General features: G+C 39.8%; 1 protein-coding gene across 1 annotated transcript in view; it reads right to left on the reverse strand.

The window, feature by feature from the left end:
• The window catches only part of BAIAP2L1 (BAR/IMD domain containing adaptor protein 2 like 1), a 90,287-nt gene that overhangs the window by 59,407 nt on the left and 12,430 nt on the right, over positions 1 to 18,450 (reverse strand). The window contains exons 2-3 of the mRNA XM_081819301.1: positions 6,752 to 6,827; positions 2,304 to 2,390 (exon numbers count right to left, since the gene is read on the reverse strand). Of these exons, the coding sequence (XP_081675427.1) occupies positions 2,304 to 2,390; positions 6,752 to 6,827 (163 nt within the window). The remainder of the gene's footprint in view (positions 1 to 2,303; positions 2,391 to 6,751; positions 6,828 to 18,450) is intronic.

Below are 18,450 nucleotides of genomic sequence, written 5' to 3' on the forward strand. Positions count from 1 at the left end.
ATAAGAAAGGTTGTCCTACAGCAACATTAAAAAATATTTGAATTCAACATTAAAATGAAAACTACTCTTGTAATCTCAGATTTAGAAATAAGAATTTTTCAGCATCCCTTTCACTTCCTTCCTGAGCAAAATTTTTAAACTGAAAATTTTCAAACTAGGATTTGCTGGGGTTTGGGTGGGGGAGGGACACACACAAAGGTTTTTCAGAGACAATACTCTTCAGGAATGAAAATTTTGAATTGATTCATGATCTTTACATATGAAATGCCCCTTCAGTCTTATCAGATGGGATTTATAATGTTTCATAATAAAGTTATGAATACCAACATCAGAAGTCAGTAATTAGACAATAACACCTTCTTGAAAAATGAGAGAAATACAATCTACCTTAGGTCTCTTTCTTCTATGAATTCATTAGCCTTTCACATAGGGAATTTAAACAGACATAGGGTATATTTTAGTCTACACTTTAAACAAAATAAAAAACCAGGCACATGAGAACAAGTTAAACAGTAGGCCTCCGAAAGCAACGCTTGCTAGGATGGCACTTGATTGTGGAATTGCTGCAGATGAGCAGAAAATTACTAACTATATAACATGGTGAATATAAGCAAAAAAGACAACTTGAAACAAAAATAAAACACAGAAGTTATTTCCATTTCCTCCAAATAAAACGCATGTCCACATGAAAGAAATTTCGCCACTGCAACATATTTTCCTCACTGAAACTGAGAAAGTTTTCAGCCTGTGTTTACAACAACACGGTTGCTGTGGAAATAGCTGATTCAAGGTTATGAATTTACAGCTTAATAAAGTAAGGTGTGGAACAGAAATCTTATTTAAACAGTGGCAAGAACCATAAAACATTAAAAAGGCAAACTGAATGATGGTGAATCAGAGCACCATATGGTTTGACGTAGGGGTCATACATTTTCCCGTGGCGCCTGACACAAATAGGATGTTTCTTTTTAATTTAATCCTATTTTTGGAAACCTCTAATCATCTCCATCATCCCAGTAAGTTTTACTATCTGCTTCTGTCTACACAATGCAGTGTGTATTTTATTAAACTGACTCTGCTGAGGACAGAGTTTCTAGAGTCCATCCCTTGCCAGAACACGCACAAGTGACGGAACCAACAGAACACAAGTCAGGGCTTTGAAAAACGTCTGCATGTAACTGATTCTATTAAATAGAGTAGTACGGACTTATTCATCACACGACATCACTTCAGGCTTAGGTTTCAAGACTCTTTACAAACTCTCCAAGAACCGAAGTTGTCAGAGAATGTTCCTGAGCGCCCAGTTCCACTCCACATCCTGCAGCCCAGCCCCCAACCCCAGCACTGTTATCACACCTTGAATTTGTTCCTCCACTTCTATGGGTCAGGTAAGAGTTCTCCAAACAATCTTGAAAATCCTTAAGACACTTTATATAGAAATGATGTGAATTATTTGAATCCTACAAGCCCCCCCCACCCCTAGCTTCCCTTTCTGCTTGTTAATTGGAGAAACACTTTTCTTTAAATACACACAACTTTACCAATATTTTCCTCTGCTATTCTGAACATCTCAAATTATGACAAATATTTTGAAGCCAGAAATCTTACCCTTTGTAAAATAAAACATTTATTTAAAATAAAACATATTCATCCTTTATTCAAGATTTAAAAATGATTGTTACGTGTGGGGCTATTAGAAAAGGAAAAACAGTGACTTTTCCACCCTTAGGAGGAGTGAACGGAGTCTGTAAACAGAAACCCAGATTCCCTCGGCAGCTCGTGGTGCCGAGGGTGTGGCCGCCCTCCTCCTGTGCACAGGAGATCAATTCATACCAGCAAAACCGGAAAAATCACAACGGAGAGCAACTGTGGAAGCAGCGAGAGCCAAGAGCAGGACGTAGAGGAGTCTGACTTTCTGCTAGGTGAGTCACAGGAAGCACTCCTGCCCGAGTCAGGAGGCCCGCCGTGCCCATCTCCTTAAGAATGTAGGTCAAAGCTCCCTGGGCTTCATGCCCCAGGGATCCAAGGGGAAGGGCTAGGGCCCCAAGTTTAGAGGCAGAAGCCCAATTCCTAGGGAGCAGGGAGGCCAGCCACTGGCCTTGGCCTGCCCTCTAACTAAGCCTCCACTTTCGACAGACCACAGCAAACTCAATCGTTCCAAAAGTGAACACACTGGAGTTCCGGGCTAGCTCTTCTTACTGTCTGGCTTTGGGCTGTGTCATGTATTCTCACAAGGGCTCACAGGAGGAAAGGCCGTGCAACCAGCTCAACTTGCGTTTGTATATAGTGGACGCTCAGCTCACCCAGCTCTGTTGACACGGGGGACCCGGTGGCAATCTCACCAATCTTGGCCACTCCATCGTAGTAGGCTTTCCCCGCAAGGATCATAGCTAGACAGGGAAGGTGACACACAAAAGTCATCACTTAGACAAAGAAAAGAGGAAGTGCCATGGAGGTTTGCTTCCAAATATCCCTCAGTCCCTTCTGGCTACAGGAAGGTTTGGGCTGCACCAAGGGTGGCTCTCAGAAGGCAGGGCTTGCGCTTAATAGCTGTGCCAGGGGCAGAGGTCCCTCCACTGCACTTTCAGAGGCCCCCACTGGGTGGAAAACCCTATAGGATCCTCACCTTAGACCAGACCTGGGGAACCTTCAACAGCAGGCTCTGGAAGTCCAGAAAAGGCCCTGCCAGAGTGGATATGTTTTCAACATCAAATTAGGGCTACAAACACATCCACTTCCACAAGAAATCTCTTCTCAGATGGTTATTCTACAGCTATACGGGTCTGCAACATTAATTAGTTAAAAGAACTTGTATGCGGTGGCCCAGGAACATGGTCTTTCAATGGCTTTTCTTTTTTTTTTTCTTTCTATTGAAAAAGGTATTCCAAGCCACAACCAATAATATATTTGTTGTCAGGGGGAAAATCTATGAAATTTGAAATACGTTATCATCCTAAAAACACAACAGAATTACCTGGAAAGTAAGTGAAGGTTCTATCCTCCCCCCACCACCTTTTTGGCAGAGACAAGGGGAACTTTTATTTCTGTAGAAATTGGATTCTAATCATCTTAAAAATAATCTCTTCTTTCAAATTGATTCTGATGACTAAATTATAAGGTACAAAAATTTCTTTTTGATTTTTCTTTTCCATTCTTTTTCTCTGGGGAGGGGAACTGGGGGCAAGAGAGACCTGGGTTTGAATTCTACTTTTACTTCTAATGACATGACCTCCTTGGGCAAGGTAGCTGTCCTTTCTGAAACAAAGGATGGTCATCTATAAAATGTCCTAATAGCGTGAGCACTGAACAAACAAATGGAAGCTATTAATACGGATTCCTTCTTTCACTTTACAACAAGCAGGCTTTTTAACAAGACCTAGCCTATTTAGGGTGATTTTGAAGAAAATTTATTTTACTTCAAAGACTAACTTTGAAGAATACAGAATTTTGGAGCTAAAAGAGCCCTTAGGGATCTCTAAGATTCCTTTCCTTTTACTGCAAAGAAAACCAGAGGCCATGCCAACTGCTTTGCCCCAATTTTATAATGGGTATTGTTTTAAAATGGTGAATTAAAAAGGCATTTCAAATATAAAAAGGGTGGGAGGTCCACAAAACAAATTCGGTACAAGTCCAGCTGAAGGTATTACTGGCCAAAAAAGTAGTATTTTCATGGCAAATTCATTCATTTTAGCCTTTCTTGTTGAGTTAAAATATTACAGAAGTTACGGCTTTTACTATACATGTGTACAAGTTTAACAACTGTACCACGCTCTATTATACAGTTATTTCATAAATCTGAGAATAACTTTAAAGTATAATTGTAAATAAGAACAATAACAAGTAGCATTTATGTGGACTTTCCAAGCCATTACTTAAGTTCATCTCCCCAAGAACATGGAGACGTGGGTCAGTGGTAGTCCCACCCTGTTTCATGAAGGACTGGAGTGGAGATATGCGGGCACATGCCCAAGGTCAGTGGCAAATCAGAGGGAGTACGCATACAACTGCAGTTAAGGTCACTCCCCAGTTCTAAATTATAGTGCTTTTTGACTCTTTGGTCTCAGCTAGAACTGAAAGAGAGAGGACTCCACCTAAAAACAAGGTTGGTAGCCAATAAACTGTCAAGCTAATACATGTAATATTTTAATATGAAGACTTTAAATTGTAAGATACTGATAAAGCTGAAAGGCAGATAGGTGGGAGAATGGCATGCAGATTGACACAATATATAAACAAAATTTTTGGTTTGCATTCACACATTATGTTGAAATTTTTCATTAACGGATGATTTATGTTTTTAAAACTAACCTCAGAATGGTAAAATTCCCTTGCTTTTACGATAAAGTGGAATTAACTTTAAAAACTATATAATTTATCCAGAACTTAATAAAGAATCAAACAATATTCTCATAATTTTGCCATCCCCTTTGTGACTACATTAAGAGATTTTCTATCACTTACTGTTTTAAGAACAAAGCATATTTGTTCTATTTTAGTGGTTGACCAATCAATTCAATCTAATTTATATACTTCTACCAGATAACTCTTCCTTAAAATATGATTTCATTAGGTTAAAACTCTGCTCAAAAACTTTTAATGGCCTCCACTGCCCACAGCGTAAGCCCACACTCCAGAGAGTTCATGATAGATTTGTACAGTAATGGCCTTCAATAAACCGCACCTCCCAGAATTCCCAACCTCTGTAGCTGTCTATACACTGATGGGTGGCTTGGTCATCTGACTTGCCTTGGCCAATGGGGTGCCAGCAAGCATAACTCTCACAGGGATTTGCACTCTTCGAACAGCCTGCTATGTCCCCGGGAGGGAGGGAGTCCAGCGCCCCTGCTGACTGCAGCTGCAGGATTGAGTCCCTGGGGGCTAGAGAACTGCACTACCTTTACAAGACCTTGAGAAATGATAAACTATTGTTGTCTTAAGCCACCAAGTTTAGGGACACTTGATTATGTGACAATAGGTAACTGATGCTGCATTCAAATGCATTCATAACCTGACCCTACTCCACGCTGTATTTTATTATTCCCCAACAGCTTCCCACCCATGGCAGTGTGGACCTCAGATCTTGGCTTGGATGCGGTCTTTTCTGCCTGAAACCTAACGTCTGTCAGCTAGCAGAGCTCCTACAAGGCCCACTGCCTGCTCCGTTCCCCACCAACCTCCACTACTCAAATTCCTGTGACACAGCTCATTCCATGCTCTTTGTTAGCTGTGCATGTTGTCCTGATTTACCTAAGTGTTGACTGCACATCTGGTATCCTAAACTATGCCACAAATTCTTACCAAGGACTTTACCAATTCATCTCGATTTCTCAATGGCTTCAGAAAAAAAACAGATGGCCTGCCAAAAATACTGGAAATACTTTAGAAGTGCAGAATAGTCCCTTTGGGGAGAAGCCTTGTTAGCGAGAGACTAAGGGGCTGGCAGGTCCCTGAGTCACCTTATAAAACTCTGCCTCAGAGAGACAGCAAGTGCTAGAAAGAAAAAAAACCACTGCAGGTCATGGTGATTTCCTTCACAGGGCATCTAAGGCAATGACTTTGTGGCCCTGTGACTAAGCAGTCATCAAGGGAGAGGCAGCTGTGCAAGAATTCTAAAACAAGTCTCCTTCCTGCTCTTTGAAGGGGTGAGGGGTTACCTACAGAAGTCACTGATACTGCTTGGGGGATGAGGGAGGATTTCCCAGCACTGAAAATGTCTGGCAAACAGCACAGAGATGCAGAAGAAAGTAAATAAGCACTTTACTTTTCCAGGACTATGACAACTGGGCACCTGTCACCCAAACTCCAGCTACCATACCGCCTTTTCCTGGGGCATGCTTATGCTGCGGGTGTGTAAGGTCATGGGTTTATTTTCAAAATCTCAAGAGGGAGCAGCCAAAGGCGGGCCATGGTGAAAGGGAGAAACAAGAGATATATAAAAGACACAAAACTTGATCTAAAACCATTGGAAACTAAATTTTCTACTCATGTTATTGGTGGTCTTAGTGAACCAGGGTAGAGGGTGAAACTGGGGTCTGAATATTTTGGGGGTGACATTTGTTACATAAGGAGAATTGTTTTGACCATGTTAGGATCTGGTGATTATTAGCATCTCAAGTTTTTAAGGTGATCATTGATAACATTCACCTTTTAGGAGGGAAATGCATGTGTAGATGCATGTCAGCTTTCTCAATGAAACCTCCTGAAACTAGCAAACAAGTCTGGTTCACAAAAGAGAGGCAAAAGCCAATGCTTGAATTCATTTTACAGGAAGAGCTCATTTTGAAATGAGAATCTAAGTTCAACCTTTAATTTAGATGTTTTTCCATTCAGGTTAAAAATCTGTTCATATCACTATCAAAAGTTATGCACCCAAAGGCAAGAAACTCTTCTATATAAAGAGAACAATTCCTCTGCTACAAGATACTAACAAATATTTTAAGTACATACTAGTTCACAAAGACTTTGGTTTGCCAAGTGGAAAACCTACTGACGGCAATGATATAAAATACGAGTCATGTCAATAACCATGATTTGATCATTAAAATGCATCACTTATAAGTCTATGATTCCATTTATTCATTTCAAATACACCAATATCCTATCGTTGCAAACTTCCATAGAATTAAATGTAAATAATTTCTATCAACTTAAAGACACTTTAAAAATTCACTATTAAGCACTTCAAAATAATTAAAATATTTACTGGTTTTTATATGTGCACTATATTTATAAATTTAGAAAAGAGACTTACCATTAACAGCTTTTTCATAATTTTTTCCTAGGTTTATTAAATTTCGTAGCCCAGGATTGAACTGTTCCATAACATTCTGACAAATAAAACAAAACAAATTAATAAAATAAGCAAACAGTAGATCAAAAAATCTTTAGATGTTACCACTACATAGCCTGGGATACCTGTGTATGCTTGACAGTAGAGTCTACAAAGCCATGAACGTTTATTTCAAAATAATGGAGAGCACATATTTCCTTACGGATGGAACAGGGTCCCTGCACCAGCAAGGCACGTAATCCCGGCAGGTTTCCATTGCCCAAGGGCTGCCTAGAACCTACTGCAATGGAGCAAGTGGCAGATATGCATACCTACGAAGCACACCCAGGGGCTACGGGCCCAGAAGCCGATGCTCCCTTTGGGGTTTAAGCAGGTTAATGGCTGTCAGGCTAATGTTAAAAACAGGTGCACATGATCGAAACTTAATTATATGAGCCATGTTTTGGTGATCAATTGAACAGAAATTTCTAAGAGATCTTGTTTATTCATTAAGTACTCAGCTATTAACCACCGAGTGGTAGGTCCTGTGCACACAGTAGATGTGAAGGCCTGGTTTCCCTCTCATGGATTTCATGATGCCATAGCTGTGCAAATGTCATGGTTTTCATTTTTAAAAGTGTCATTCCTGTGGCACTAGAAAGTCATAAACATAGAGACAAATGCTACAATAAGTACTAAGACAGGCAATTATTTGGAATGTTGATCAAACTTAAAATATCCTAAATCAAAGTAGAGACAATAGATCATTCCTGTGGGGCTCTAACCTCTTGACTCAGAACACATGGCGACTGAACGTATTTGCTCCACCTACAAATAATGAGCTTCACAGTATTAATCATTCCAGATCGACCACTCAAGTCTCCTTACCCCCTCTCAAAATGTGAACCTGTTTGCAGAGGGCCAGGCAATAAAAAGAATGAAAAATACCCAACATTCAAAGGGGCAGATACTTGATATACATGCTCTGCAGGATAAAGTTTCTCCTTTATAAATCAGTACAGAGAGAACACAGTAACTCTTATTTTAACAAACAGTGATAAAGGCTTATCATGAAAAACAACTCCTGGCTCAACCTTCCCTCAAATCTTAACTTACTCCCAAGAGCACTTTCAACTAAGCTGTTATTCTTGTATTTATTGCCATAGTTTGGGATAATATTCTTGATTTTTCAATTTTGGATGATAACTACTGGCTTTCTACCACAGTAGATGAGAGCTCAGCTCTCCACACCACCCCACTTTCCCTACTTCAATCCTTCCTATATAAGTAAACGGCAATTTCCTGGTAAGTCGATAGTCAGGGTTTATTATGACTCTGTAAATATACAATACAAGGAATGTACTAAGGATTATGTTTCCTTTCTTGGTACAGTCTTTGTTTCTCCTGGGATTAACAATCATTTCATCCCCTTCCTCCCAGCTTAGTTTTCCATGAATCCACCTTAAATTTTTCCACATGCTCTATCACACCTAGCAGAAGTCTATCAGTATTTTTCAAATGCACAAAGTTGTCAGCTAATCTTCCATTCCATTTTCCCCCCAGAACTTCCTCCAAGGACTCTCCGTCCTCTTGCTCAGTCTGGCCTGACTGTCCCTGCCACGCTGTTACCCTTGCATGTCCCCTTCTTGATCCCTTGTGTTAGAGCTCTCATTAACTGGACTCCACACCTTCCTCTTTCTTCATTTATTCCTATTTGCTGGAGATCATTCTCCAAGAACCACCTAAGAAATGATGCATAAGAGGTAAATGTGAGTCCCCATGTGTCTGAAATTATCTTTACCTTGACATTTGACTGATATTTCTCTGGGTAGAGTATTACAAAGCTCAAGTGATTCTCCCTTAGAATTTTAAAGATAATTGCTACACTATTTTTAACATCCAGTTTTGCTATTGAGAAGTCAGCCGTCATTTCTTCTTCCTTTGTATAGGACTTTGGTAGGGGGATGCTTATTTCTGGAAGCCCTGTATACCACGTAACGGTCTGTCTCAGTGTGGGACTTCGTTCATTTATTTTACTGGGCACTTGATACACCTCTTCCATATAAAAAAATTATGTCCTTTAGGTCTGAAAAATCTATTTTAAATGTTTCTTATCTCTCCTTACTTTCTGGAATTCTGACAAGGATTTTACATATCCTGATTTCTTCTCTAATCATTTTACCTTTTTTTCCACTTTTTGTTCCCCCATCTCTGACAGATAACTTCACATTCCAACTCTTTTATTATGTTATTTCATTTTTTAAGATTTATTTTGGGGAGAGGGAGGAAGAGAGTGCGTGCCAAGAGCAGGGAAGGGCAGAGGGAGGAGAGACAGAATTTCAAGCAGACTCCTCACTGAGCATGGAGCCCATGTGGGGCTGGATCTCATGACCTGAGCTGAAACCAAGAGTCGGGCGCTTAACTGACTGAGCCACCCAGGCGCCCCCATTGTTTTTTTTAAAAAACTTTTGATACTGTATTTTTAATTAGGGCTCTTTCAGAGTTTTAGTTATCCCCTTCCGCCCCCGTTTTTCTTGAGGATTTCAGAGGGAGCAAGGGAGCATGGGGGAGGAGGGGCAGCAAGTGAGCATGAAAGCAGGGGGAGGGGCAGAGGGAGAGAAACTTCAAGCAGACTCCCCACTGAGCGCAGAGCCCAATGCAGGGCTCAATCCCACGACCCATGAGGTCCAGACCTGAGCTGAAACTCAGAGTTGGATGCTTAACCAACCAAGTCAACCAGGCGCCACTGGTTATTCCTTTTTAAAAGCATCCTATTCTTGGGGCGCCTGGGTGGCTCAGTCGGTTAAGCGGTTGCCTTCAGCTTGGGTCATGATCCCGGGGTCCTGGGATCAAGCCCCGCATCGGGCTCCCTGCTCGGTGGAGAGCCTGCTTCTCCCTTTCCCTCTGCCTGCTGCTCTGCCTACTTGTGCTCTCTGTCAAATAAATAAATTTAAAAAAATAAATAAAAGCATCCTATTCTTGTTTTGTGAATGTAATATTGTCTCTAATTTGAATAAACTGAAAGTAATATTTTTTTGTCACTTTCTTCCAGTTCCCTATATTATCTCCTGATTATTTCTTTTCATTGTTCGGTATCCATCCGTCTTTTGTGTTGGAAGCTTTCATCAAACATCTGGTGATCCCTGATCACCAGTTCGTATTTAAAAGTAAAACCCTAAAATGCTGGCTGGAAGCTTGTGGGTGTGGGTGTATACACAGGGTGGTTGCTGACTAGCAGGCTTCATTAGGAGTGACTGGACAAGTCAGCTATAGAGAAACTGGCCCTGTGACAGTAACCAGGGTCCACTGAGTCTCTTCAGAGAAGTTTCTCATTTTCTATGAAGGGTAGGGGAGGAGGCAGTCACCAGGTGGTCAGCTTTCCCCATCAAGAAGGGGAGTGGGTTGGGAATTCCACAGTTTACTGGGCTGATTTTTACTGAACTCTCCTGCTCTCTACTCCAAGGTTTATTCCCTCCTGCTGGTGTTTCCACATCGAGAACTCCTCTGATTCAATATACCCTAAGATTAAATCTCCAGTCCGCCAGGCAGAGGGAGCTGCTGGTAGTATTGGTGGTTGGGGTAGGAAGGGGAAACTGGCAGTTCAACCAACTTGTGTCACTCCTACTCTAGCCCTGGGTATCCCCTCCATCCCCAGCTTCTGTGGGACTGCTCCTCAGCCTCCGGGGGTGAATGGCTCAGCCCTTGTCAGTTCTCCCACTGCAGATTCTTTACATTTTCTTAAAGCAGCTACAACTCCTCTGTCCATTTTCTATCACTCCAGATTTTCTTAGGCCTTTTGTCAACTGCTAAGTCTTTTTTCAAGCCTTTACACCATGGATTTATGGGGTTTTTTCCCCCCATTCCTTTAAGTTCTGCTATCATTTCAATGTATTCTTAGAAGAAGAAAAAAAAACAACCCATGGTCAATCTGCTGTGCTTAACTGGAAGTCCATTCATCCTATGTTTTTAGAGCCTCTCATCCGTTTGAGCCCCATTCACAACCAGTAGCCATAAAGCCCCAAAGCCAATGATGACTCCCCTACCAGTTTCTCTGCAAGATGGTAAGTCTCAATACCTGATCACAGGGACCTGTGGCCACAGCTGCTATTTCTATCATCTTTTCTCAATTCCCTTGTTTTGCTTTTAAGCTTATTTTGAAATCATTAAACATTCACAAGAAGTTGTAAAAACTGCACAGAGAGTTCAGGTATGCTTCCCTAATGGTAACTTATATAACCATAGTGTAGGATCAAAACCAGGAAACTGACAATGGTACAACACTTACTAAACTACAGACTTTATTTGTATTTACCAGTTTTTATATCACTCATTTGTGGGAGGGGGCGCATTGTTCCTATGAAATCTTACCACATGTATAAATTTGTATAACCATCAGCACAGTTATAATATTGAAATGTTCCATTAACACAATGATCTCCCTCATGCTACCCCTTTATAGCCACACCCTCCCCAACAGTCCTGGCAACCACTGATCTCAATCACTGTAATTTTGTCATTGTGAGACTGTTATATAAATGGAGTCATACAGTATGTGACCTCTGAGACTGACTTTTTCACTCAGCACAACGTCCAGAAGAACCATCCAAGTTGCTGGGTGTTATCCAGAGTCTATTCCTTTTGGCTGATAGTATTCCATAGCATGAATGTATCACAATTTATGTATTTGCCCACTGAACACTTGGGTTGCTTATAGTTTTTTGCAATTGCAAATAAACCTGATATGGACAATCACATATGGGTTTTTTTGTGAACCTAAGTGTTCATATCTCCAGGATAAATATCTAGGAGTTCAATTGCTGCGTCATACAGTAATTATATGTTTAACTTTGTAAGAAACTGCCAAACTATTTTCCAGAGTGTTGTGCCATTTTACATTCCCATCAGCAATGTATGAGATTTTCAGTAATTTTTAAAATTTAATAACTTCATTAGAAAATAATTACTTTTTAATAAAAAGATAAAACTACTTTTCAAATATCTCTTTTAAAATTCTTGTAATAATCTTATGAGACCAAGTCTGGATGTCGAGAACATAAGTTTTAATAAAAAGATAAAACCTTAAAAAAAATCATTTAAAATTCTTTAATAATCTTATGACGCTGAGTCTCGACGGGTAAGAACATAAGGAAACGGACACAGAGCTAACCGCCCTACTAGCATATAAGCAGTCATAAAAAGAAGCCCAGATCTGTGTTCTTTCTTAAGATTCTTAGTTCAGCTTACCCAAATAAGGGGAAAATATAATTTAGCTTCTCGATATAATTCTTGAAATGCTTAGGTGTAAGTCCTATCTTAAAATATGAAAAACAATGAATTAACACCAAGCATAAACCACTATCCAAATGATGCTACTGGGGAAAAACAGGTTAACTAATAAGACCTGGGACTACAATAAGCTTCAGAGAAAATACAAGAGTTTTTAAGCTTGAAAGTTCAACATATGCTTCAATTCCTTATTATTTAGCTTTAGCTACAGAAATTTTTCCCCTGGAAACTTTGGCCCCTTTGAACAGTGGAAAATCCATTTCTACCCTGGCTCTTGGCCATTAATCTAGTTATTTTAGCTGAAGTACATGTATTTTTAAACCCAGGAACAAAAAAGCAGTGCTGCCTTTGTATTCCCCCATCTGTAAAGTTTTATAAGTAGCAGTGGATATCTTTGTGAACTGAATGGGTCCCACTTTTTTTTGAGAGGGCAGCTGTTGGGTCAAAGGTCATATGCTGTGTTAAGGCTTGGTAAGACCTAAATTTTTTATATAGCCTAGGATTTAGAAAAAAATCACCAGTAGTAATGAACAAATTCATTTTAATTCAGGTTTGGCACTAAGAACAAAAGGTTTAAGATATAAAGTATAAAAACAAAATAAATTCTAAAAGGTATTAATGGTCCAAGAAACACTATTTTGTTACAATCAGTAACAAAAGCTTAGTATGTATTCTCTCTGTTACTGCCTGGCAAGGAGGATAATTTGCCAAACCAGTTTCAACCAGAATGAGTTTCATTTCTATTCAGAGAGCAATATAGATAGTTTAAGCTAAAATAACTGGCAATATCACTGTTCTACTTGTGCTGAGTCTCCTATGAAGAAGAGTTGGTTCTAGGATAAAAGCTCAATGGGGGTGGGGAGCTCAATCAGGGGGATTGGAGAATTAACGGTTAGCTGTTCCAAATAAAATGCTGAGGAATAGACCACTCAGAACCTAGAAGGCACTTTCCACTAGATTTCTAGCTGGTTTGTTTATCTTATGCTTTTTTCCTCTGCTTCCTGTAGACCAACACATTATAATTTTAAACATAATTATACAATCTTATGATGGCTTTAACATCCTCACCATTTAGATTTTTCTTTCATTTTTGAAAAATTATTACCTTTACCAGTATGGAACTATAGACTATGAAGCATAAATTAATACAATTATGACTAGCCAGATAGTTAAACTGAGCTAACTTTAAATTTCTAAGAATTGGTTTCTTTTACATTTCTTTTTCCAATTCTGTAAATGACCAAGAACAAATTATTTGCTACCTCAGTGCTTTATTTTTCTCATTTGAAAAATGCAGGTAATATTTACACTGGAATAAGTTTTTAAAAGTGATTTAAGAATCTCTAATAGGGGGTTTTATAACGTGCTTCAGGTAACATTTATCCTTGAAATTTCCATTATTTTATTCTATACAATCTCATACAAATTAATCCAGCAATGTCAAATGCTTAAACTAATCAAGGCACATTCTAATTTCATGTGACAAGATTATCTGTTAATAAGGATTAACTGTTTGAGAATACTTCCAGATAGACATCATTTGTAGAAAATCTTACTTCTTCCTTCCTTGTGTTGTTGGAAACTGCTGTTCCTGGGCTAACATCATCGGTATTTGATTATGTCCCCTGCCTTTAGGGAGAATATTAGTGAGTAAATCTGGCAATAAAGCAGCTGCTTGTAGGCTAGCAGATGGTCAGAAGAGTCCTATTTTTCATACCCATCTTGAATGGGGAGCCCAAGCCAAGCAAAGGAAAATAAGACAACAGAGATATTTTGTTTGAAGTATTAAGTTACAACAGAAATACTCAAGATTCAAATTTATAAAACACAAAAATGCTTCCTATCAGCCAAATGTGAAGTGTGTTGGTTCTCCTTCAGTCTGTATTATCTATCTATGCTACTAGCTATCAATTTGCATTATGTATCAATTTGTATTATCTATTGTTTGTAACCTGCCATCCCAGTAGTAATGGGCCAGGGGAACATGGGATGAAAAAAACTTTGGTAAAACAAACAAACAAAAAACCCAAAAACCAACTTGGGCAACTCACATCACCACCTCGCTAAGCCTCAATCTCCTCCTCTATAAAATGTAAATAATGATCATATGGATCTCATGAGGAGTATGAAGATTCAATGAGATAATAAGTAGTATTTATGGAACACTGATGTGCTCTCCCAAGCACGTGACAGTGCACACTGAATCCATTGTAATAATTAATACTGCAAGACAAAAGTCTAAAATATTAGTCAACTCTTCAAATGGATGAACATTCCCATTTCCACAGAGGTCTCCAGATACCTCACTTCCTGTCTGTAACATGAAAATAAATGATACTGGCTGTTCTACCTTTAGGTGTCACATCAGGATGAAAGAAACCATGAATACAAAAACCTCTAGAAAAGTGTGGGGTACAAAGAAGGGGTTATTTCTTTTACTCAGCTGAGAACATTTTATTCCTTTTTTCTCCCCTGTAGGATACATTTTGACGTTTATGGAGTGCTACTCTTTTTCAGGCTCTGTGCCCAGCGTTTTACCTGGGTTATCTCATTAGATCCTAACAACATGATTATTATTATCTTCATTTTATGGATGAGACACCAAAGCTTTGAGATGCTAAATTCAAAAACCTTGCTGAAGGTCCCACAGGTCATGTCCAGGCAGCCTCCCTGCTAACCTTTGCACTCACCCCTCAGGACTCAATACAGTTCCTCAAAAGTGGATTGTTCAATAAAGTGAGTCGAAAATGCTTGTATGACAGAGCGCTCTTCTAGTGTGAGAAATTATGGGAGTCTCTGCAATATTTCATTTTTAGAGGATTTCTTGTAGTATTACTGATTTTTTATGAATAACATCTTCTAATGGCAGCACAATATTAACCAATTCTACCCAAGCAAACAAATATTTAACCTTCTTCTCTTTCCCTTAAAAATAAATAAATAAATAAAGAAGATTCCTCAACTACCTGTGTCCTCATAGGAACAATGGTTAACACTACCATATTGATTTCCTTCAGCGTCAAGGAATTAAAACACTGCAGAACATTACCAAACCACAGGATGCTTTAACCATCCGGCCAAGTCTCCCCAGGGAGCCATCAATTAAGAATGCTGTTTATTTTCTAACTCCTATTTTATACTTTTATACATGTATTTAGTCATGAATTACACATAATTTTCCTTTGTGCATTTTAATAAATGGTATCATAATACATTTCACTCTTACATTTTTTTTTATTCAGTGTTATGTTCCTGAGACCTGTCCACCTTGTTATATATTGACTGGTCTATTCCTATTTAACTTCTGTATGGTATCCCATTGTGATGGCTAGCTTTAGGTGTCTTCATGACAGGGTATAGTACCCAGTCAATTAGATACTAATGTAGGGGTTGCTGTGAAGGAATTTTATAGATGTGGTTAACATCTACAACCAGTTTAAGTATTATCCTCAATAATCTGGGTAGGCTTCATTTAATCAGCCGAAAAGCCTTTAGAATAAAACTAAGGTTTCCCTGAGGAAGACGACATTCTGCTTGTGGACTGCCGCATAAGCTTCAGGCCTGCCAGCCCGCCCTACAGATTTCAGACTTCCTAGCCTTCACAATCAAGTAAGCCAATTTCTTTATTTCCTCTGAACAGCACTTAGATGGCTTACAAGTTTTGGCTAATACCAAGTATGTGGCAAGGGACTGTCCATGTCTCCTTGGACACACAGGTATGAAGAAATTACGTAGACAAAGAATTGCCGAGGCATAGGGTATGTGACAGATTTTTCAATTTTGTTAGATACCACCAAATGGGGCACCTGGGTGGCTCAGTCAGTTAAGCATCTGCCTTCAGCTCAGGTCGGCTCAGGTCATGAACCTTGAGTACCAGGATCGAACCCTGCATGGGGCTCCCTGCTCAGCGGGAAGTCTGCTTCTCCCTCTCCCTCTGCCCCCCTTCCCCTGCTCCTGCACACTTGGCGCTCTTGCTCTCTCTCTCACTCTCTCTCTCAAATAAATAAAATCTTAAAAAAAAAAAGATACCACCAAATACTTTGGAGAAAGTGACTGCAACAACGTGTGCTCCCACAATCACTATGTGAAAGTACTATTCTACCACACTCTCACCAACACTTGTCATCTTTTTTTCCTATTTGATGAGTGAAACAGTACCTTTTGTAAAAGACCTTTCACTGCTTCCCCTTTCAGCATTAAAAAAAGTACACATGACTGGAAATATCTAAGTAGGAGAGGAGAAATGATGAAAGGCAGTTTACTCGTATATTACAATGGTTTCATCCTCAACTGTCTGTCATAGATTAAGGTTATCTGAGAGTATTATCCTTAACAGCAGGGTAGGGCACCAAAAGCGTGGATATTTCCCATAACTGAGCAGGTTTGGACTCTGGCCACTCCCTCCCCCACCCCCAGTCACTGTGCTTCAAGGCACAATGGCCTCTGGGCTGTTCTCGGAACAGGCCAAACCCATTCCCACCACAGGGATTTTGTACTTGCTCTCCTTCTGCCTGAAGACTCTCTTCCTGGATACCCATCTACCAGTCCTCAGCACCAAACCTCTGAGACACTTTCCTCCGCTTGCCTCCTACCATGTCTGGTAGCACCTCCAGCCTCCCCCTCTCTCTAGCTCTGTTCCTTGCTTCTTTTACTTCAAAAGGCTGTTTACTACCTCACCGGATACAACCAGTTTACTGTTTCCTCAGTAGGAACTGCATATAAAATAAGGCCAAGGACGGCCTGTAGCATCAAGGACAGTGCCCGGATCATTTAATGCCCAAAATGTACTCAGCAGCAGCAGTTTTTGATGATTGTTGTCGTTGTTATATAAGAGATGTATGTGCTCATGGATGAATCAGCTGCACGATGTGCCCTCAGTTCATCTGAACATACTGCAACAGACACACTGACCCAGTGGGCCAATTAGCTATGAAAATCAGGCATGAGGTAATACACTGCTTGCAACTTCATTAGTTCAAAGAAACAGCTCCAACGGAGGGTCACAAAAGCTGTAAGGCTCTGCCCTATAACTACTAAGTCATAATAAGCTTACAAAATCTGAAAATGCCAGGGTTTTCCTTGTGAATTTTGCCTTCCTAATCCTATGTTTCTCCAAGTTGATTTTTAAATTACTTTTTAAGTATCAGACAGTAATGTGGCCCTTAAAAAAGTACCTTGTTAGGGGCGCCTGGGTGGCTCAGTCAGTTAAGCAACTTGCTCCTGGTTTTGGCTCAGGTCATAGTCTCAGGGTCCTGGGATCGGGCCCCATGTCAGGCTTGGTGCTCAGCACACAGTCTGCTTGTCCCTCTCCCTATGCTCCTCCCCACCCCCCAAAATAAATAAAATCTTAAAAAAAAAATGCCGTTAGAAACACCCCAAATGTCCACCAACTGGTGAATAGATGAACATGGTACACCCATAAATGATTATTCAGCCATAAAAAGGAATAAAGTACCAATACACACAACATGGATGATCATGCTAAGTGAAAGAAGTCAAGTCACAAAAGACCACATATTATATGATTCAATTCATATGAAATATCTAGCAAGACAAATCTATAGAGACCAAAAATGTATTAGAGGTTGCCTGGGGCTTGGAATGAGAATGAGGAATGACAGCAATGGTCACAAAGAACCTTTCTGGCATGATGAAAATGTCATAAAATTGGATGGTGGTGATGGTTGCACAATTCTGTAAATTTACTAAAAAAAAAAATTACTTAAAAGGAGTGAATTTTTTTATTAATTACACCTCAATCAAGTTGTGTTTTTTTTTTTTAAAGAAAAAGAACAGCAATAGCAAAAACCCTTGACTCTTCTTAACGTTCCAGGCTGCTAAGGGCTCAGGCTTTAAATCCTTAATGCTATGGAATGCCGCAAAGCTATGTGCCTTTGTTCATTCCTTGGTTGGTTCTAATTAGCCTGCCCACAGAGAGCCAGATGTATTGAGATGCAGGCCATCCACTGTACTTTGTTAACACTGGTCCAGCACCATCCAGAAAAGTGCTACTGGTCTGCAAGCATTTATGCCCATGTAGCTGTTAGCAGCAACTTCCCCTCCTAGAGGGGAAATCAATTAGATCCATTAGTAGAAAAAGATAACCCAGCTATTTTGAGACAAATCTCCTGCTGGATTAGCAGCTGTCTTTCCAGCTATGATTAGGGAAGGAGTTTGGCAAATGTTTCTCCAGGCCAAAAAAAAAAAGTCCCTTCTGTGTCCTTCTGTAAGGGTAGTTTCATAGGAAATCTTTAGTGCACACAGAAAATTCACCATGAAAGTTTCTCACTATGACTTAAAAGTTGTTTTGCCTGCATTTTTCCTTTCCTTTCTTTTCTTCGTCCGTATCCAAGCTTTGGTTTATAAGTAATTATTTCTGCAAAAGTGGTCCTTCA

This window comes from Leptonychotes weddellii, chromosome 5 (assembly GCF_054177405.1).
Source record: "Leptonychotes weddellii isolate Sample4059 chromosome 5, ASM5417740v2, whole genome shotgun sequence".
In the NCBI taxonomy this organism is placed as follows: domain Eukaryota; kingdom Metazoa; phylum Chordata; class Mammalia; order Carnivora; family Phocidae; genus Leptonychotes; species Leptonychotes weddellii.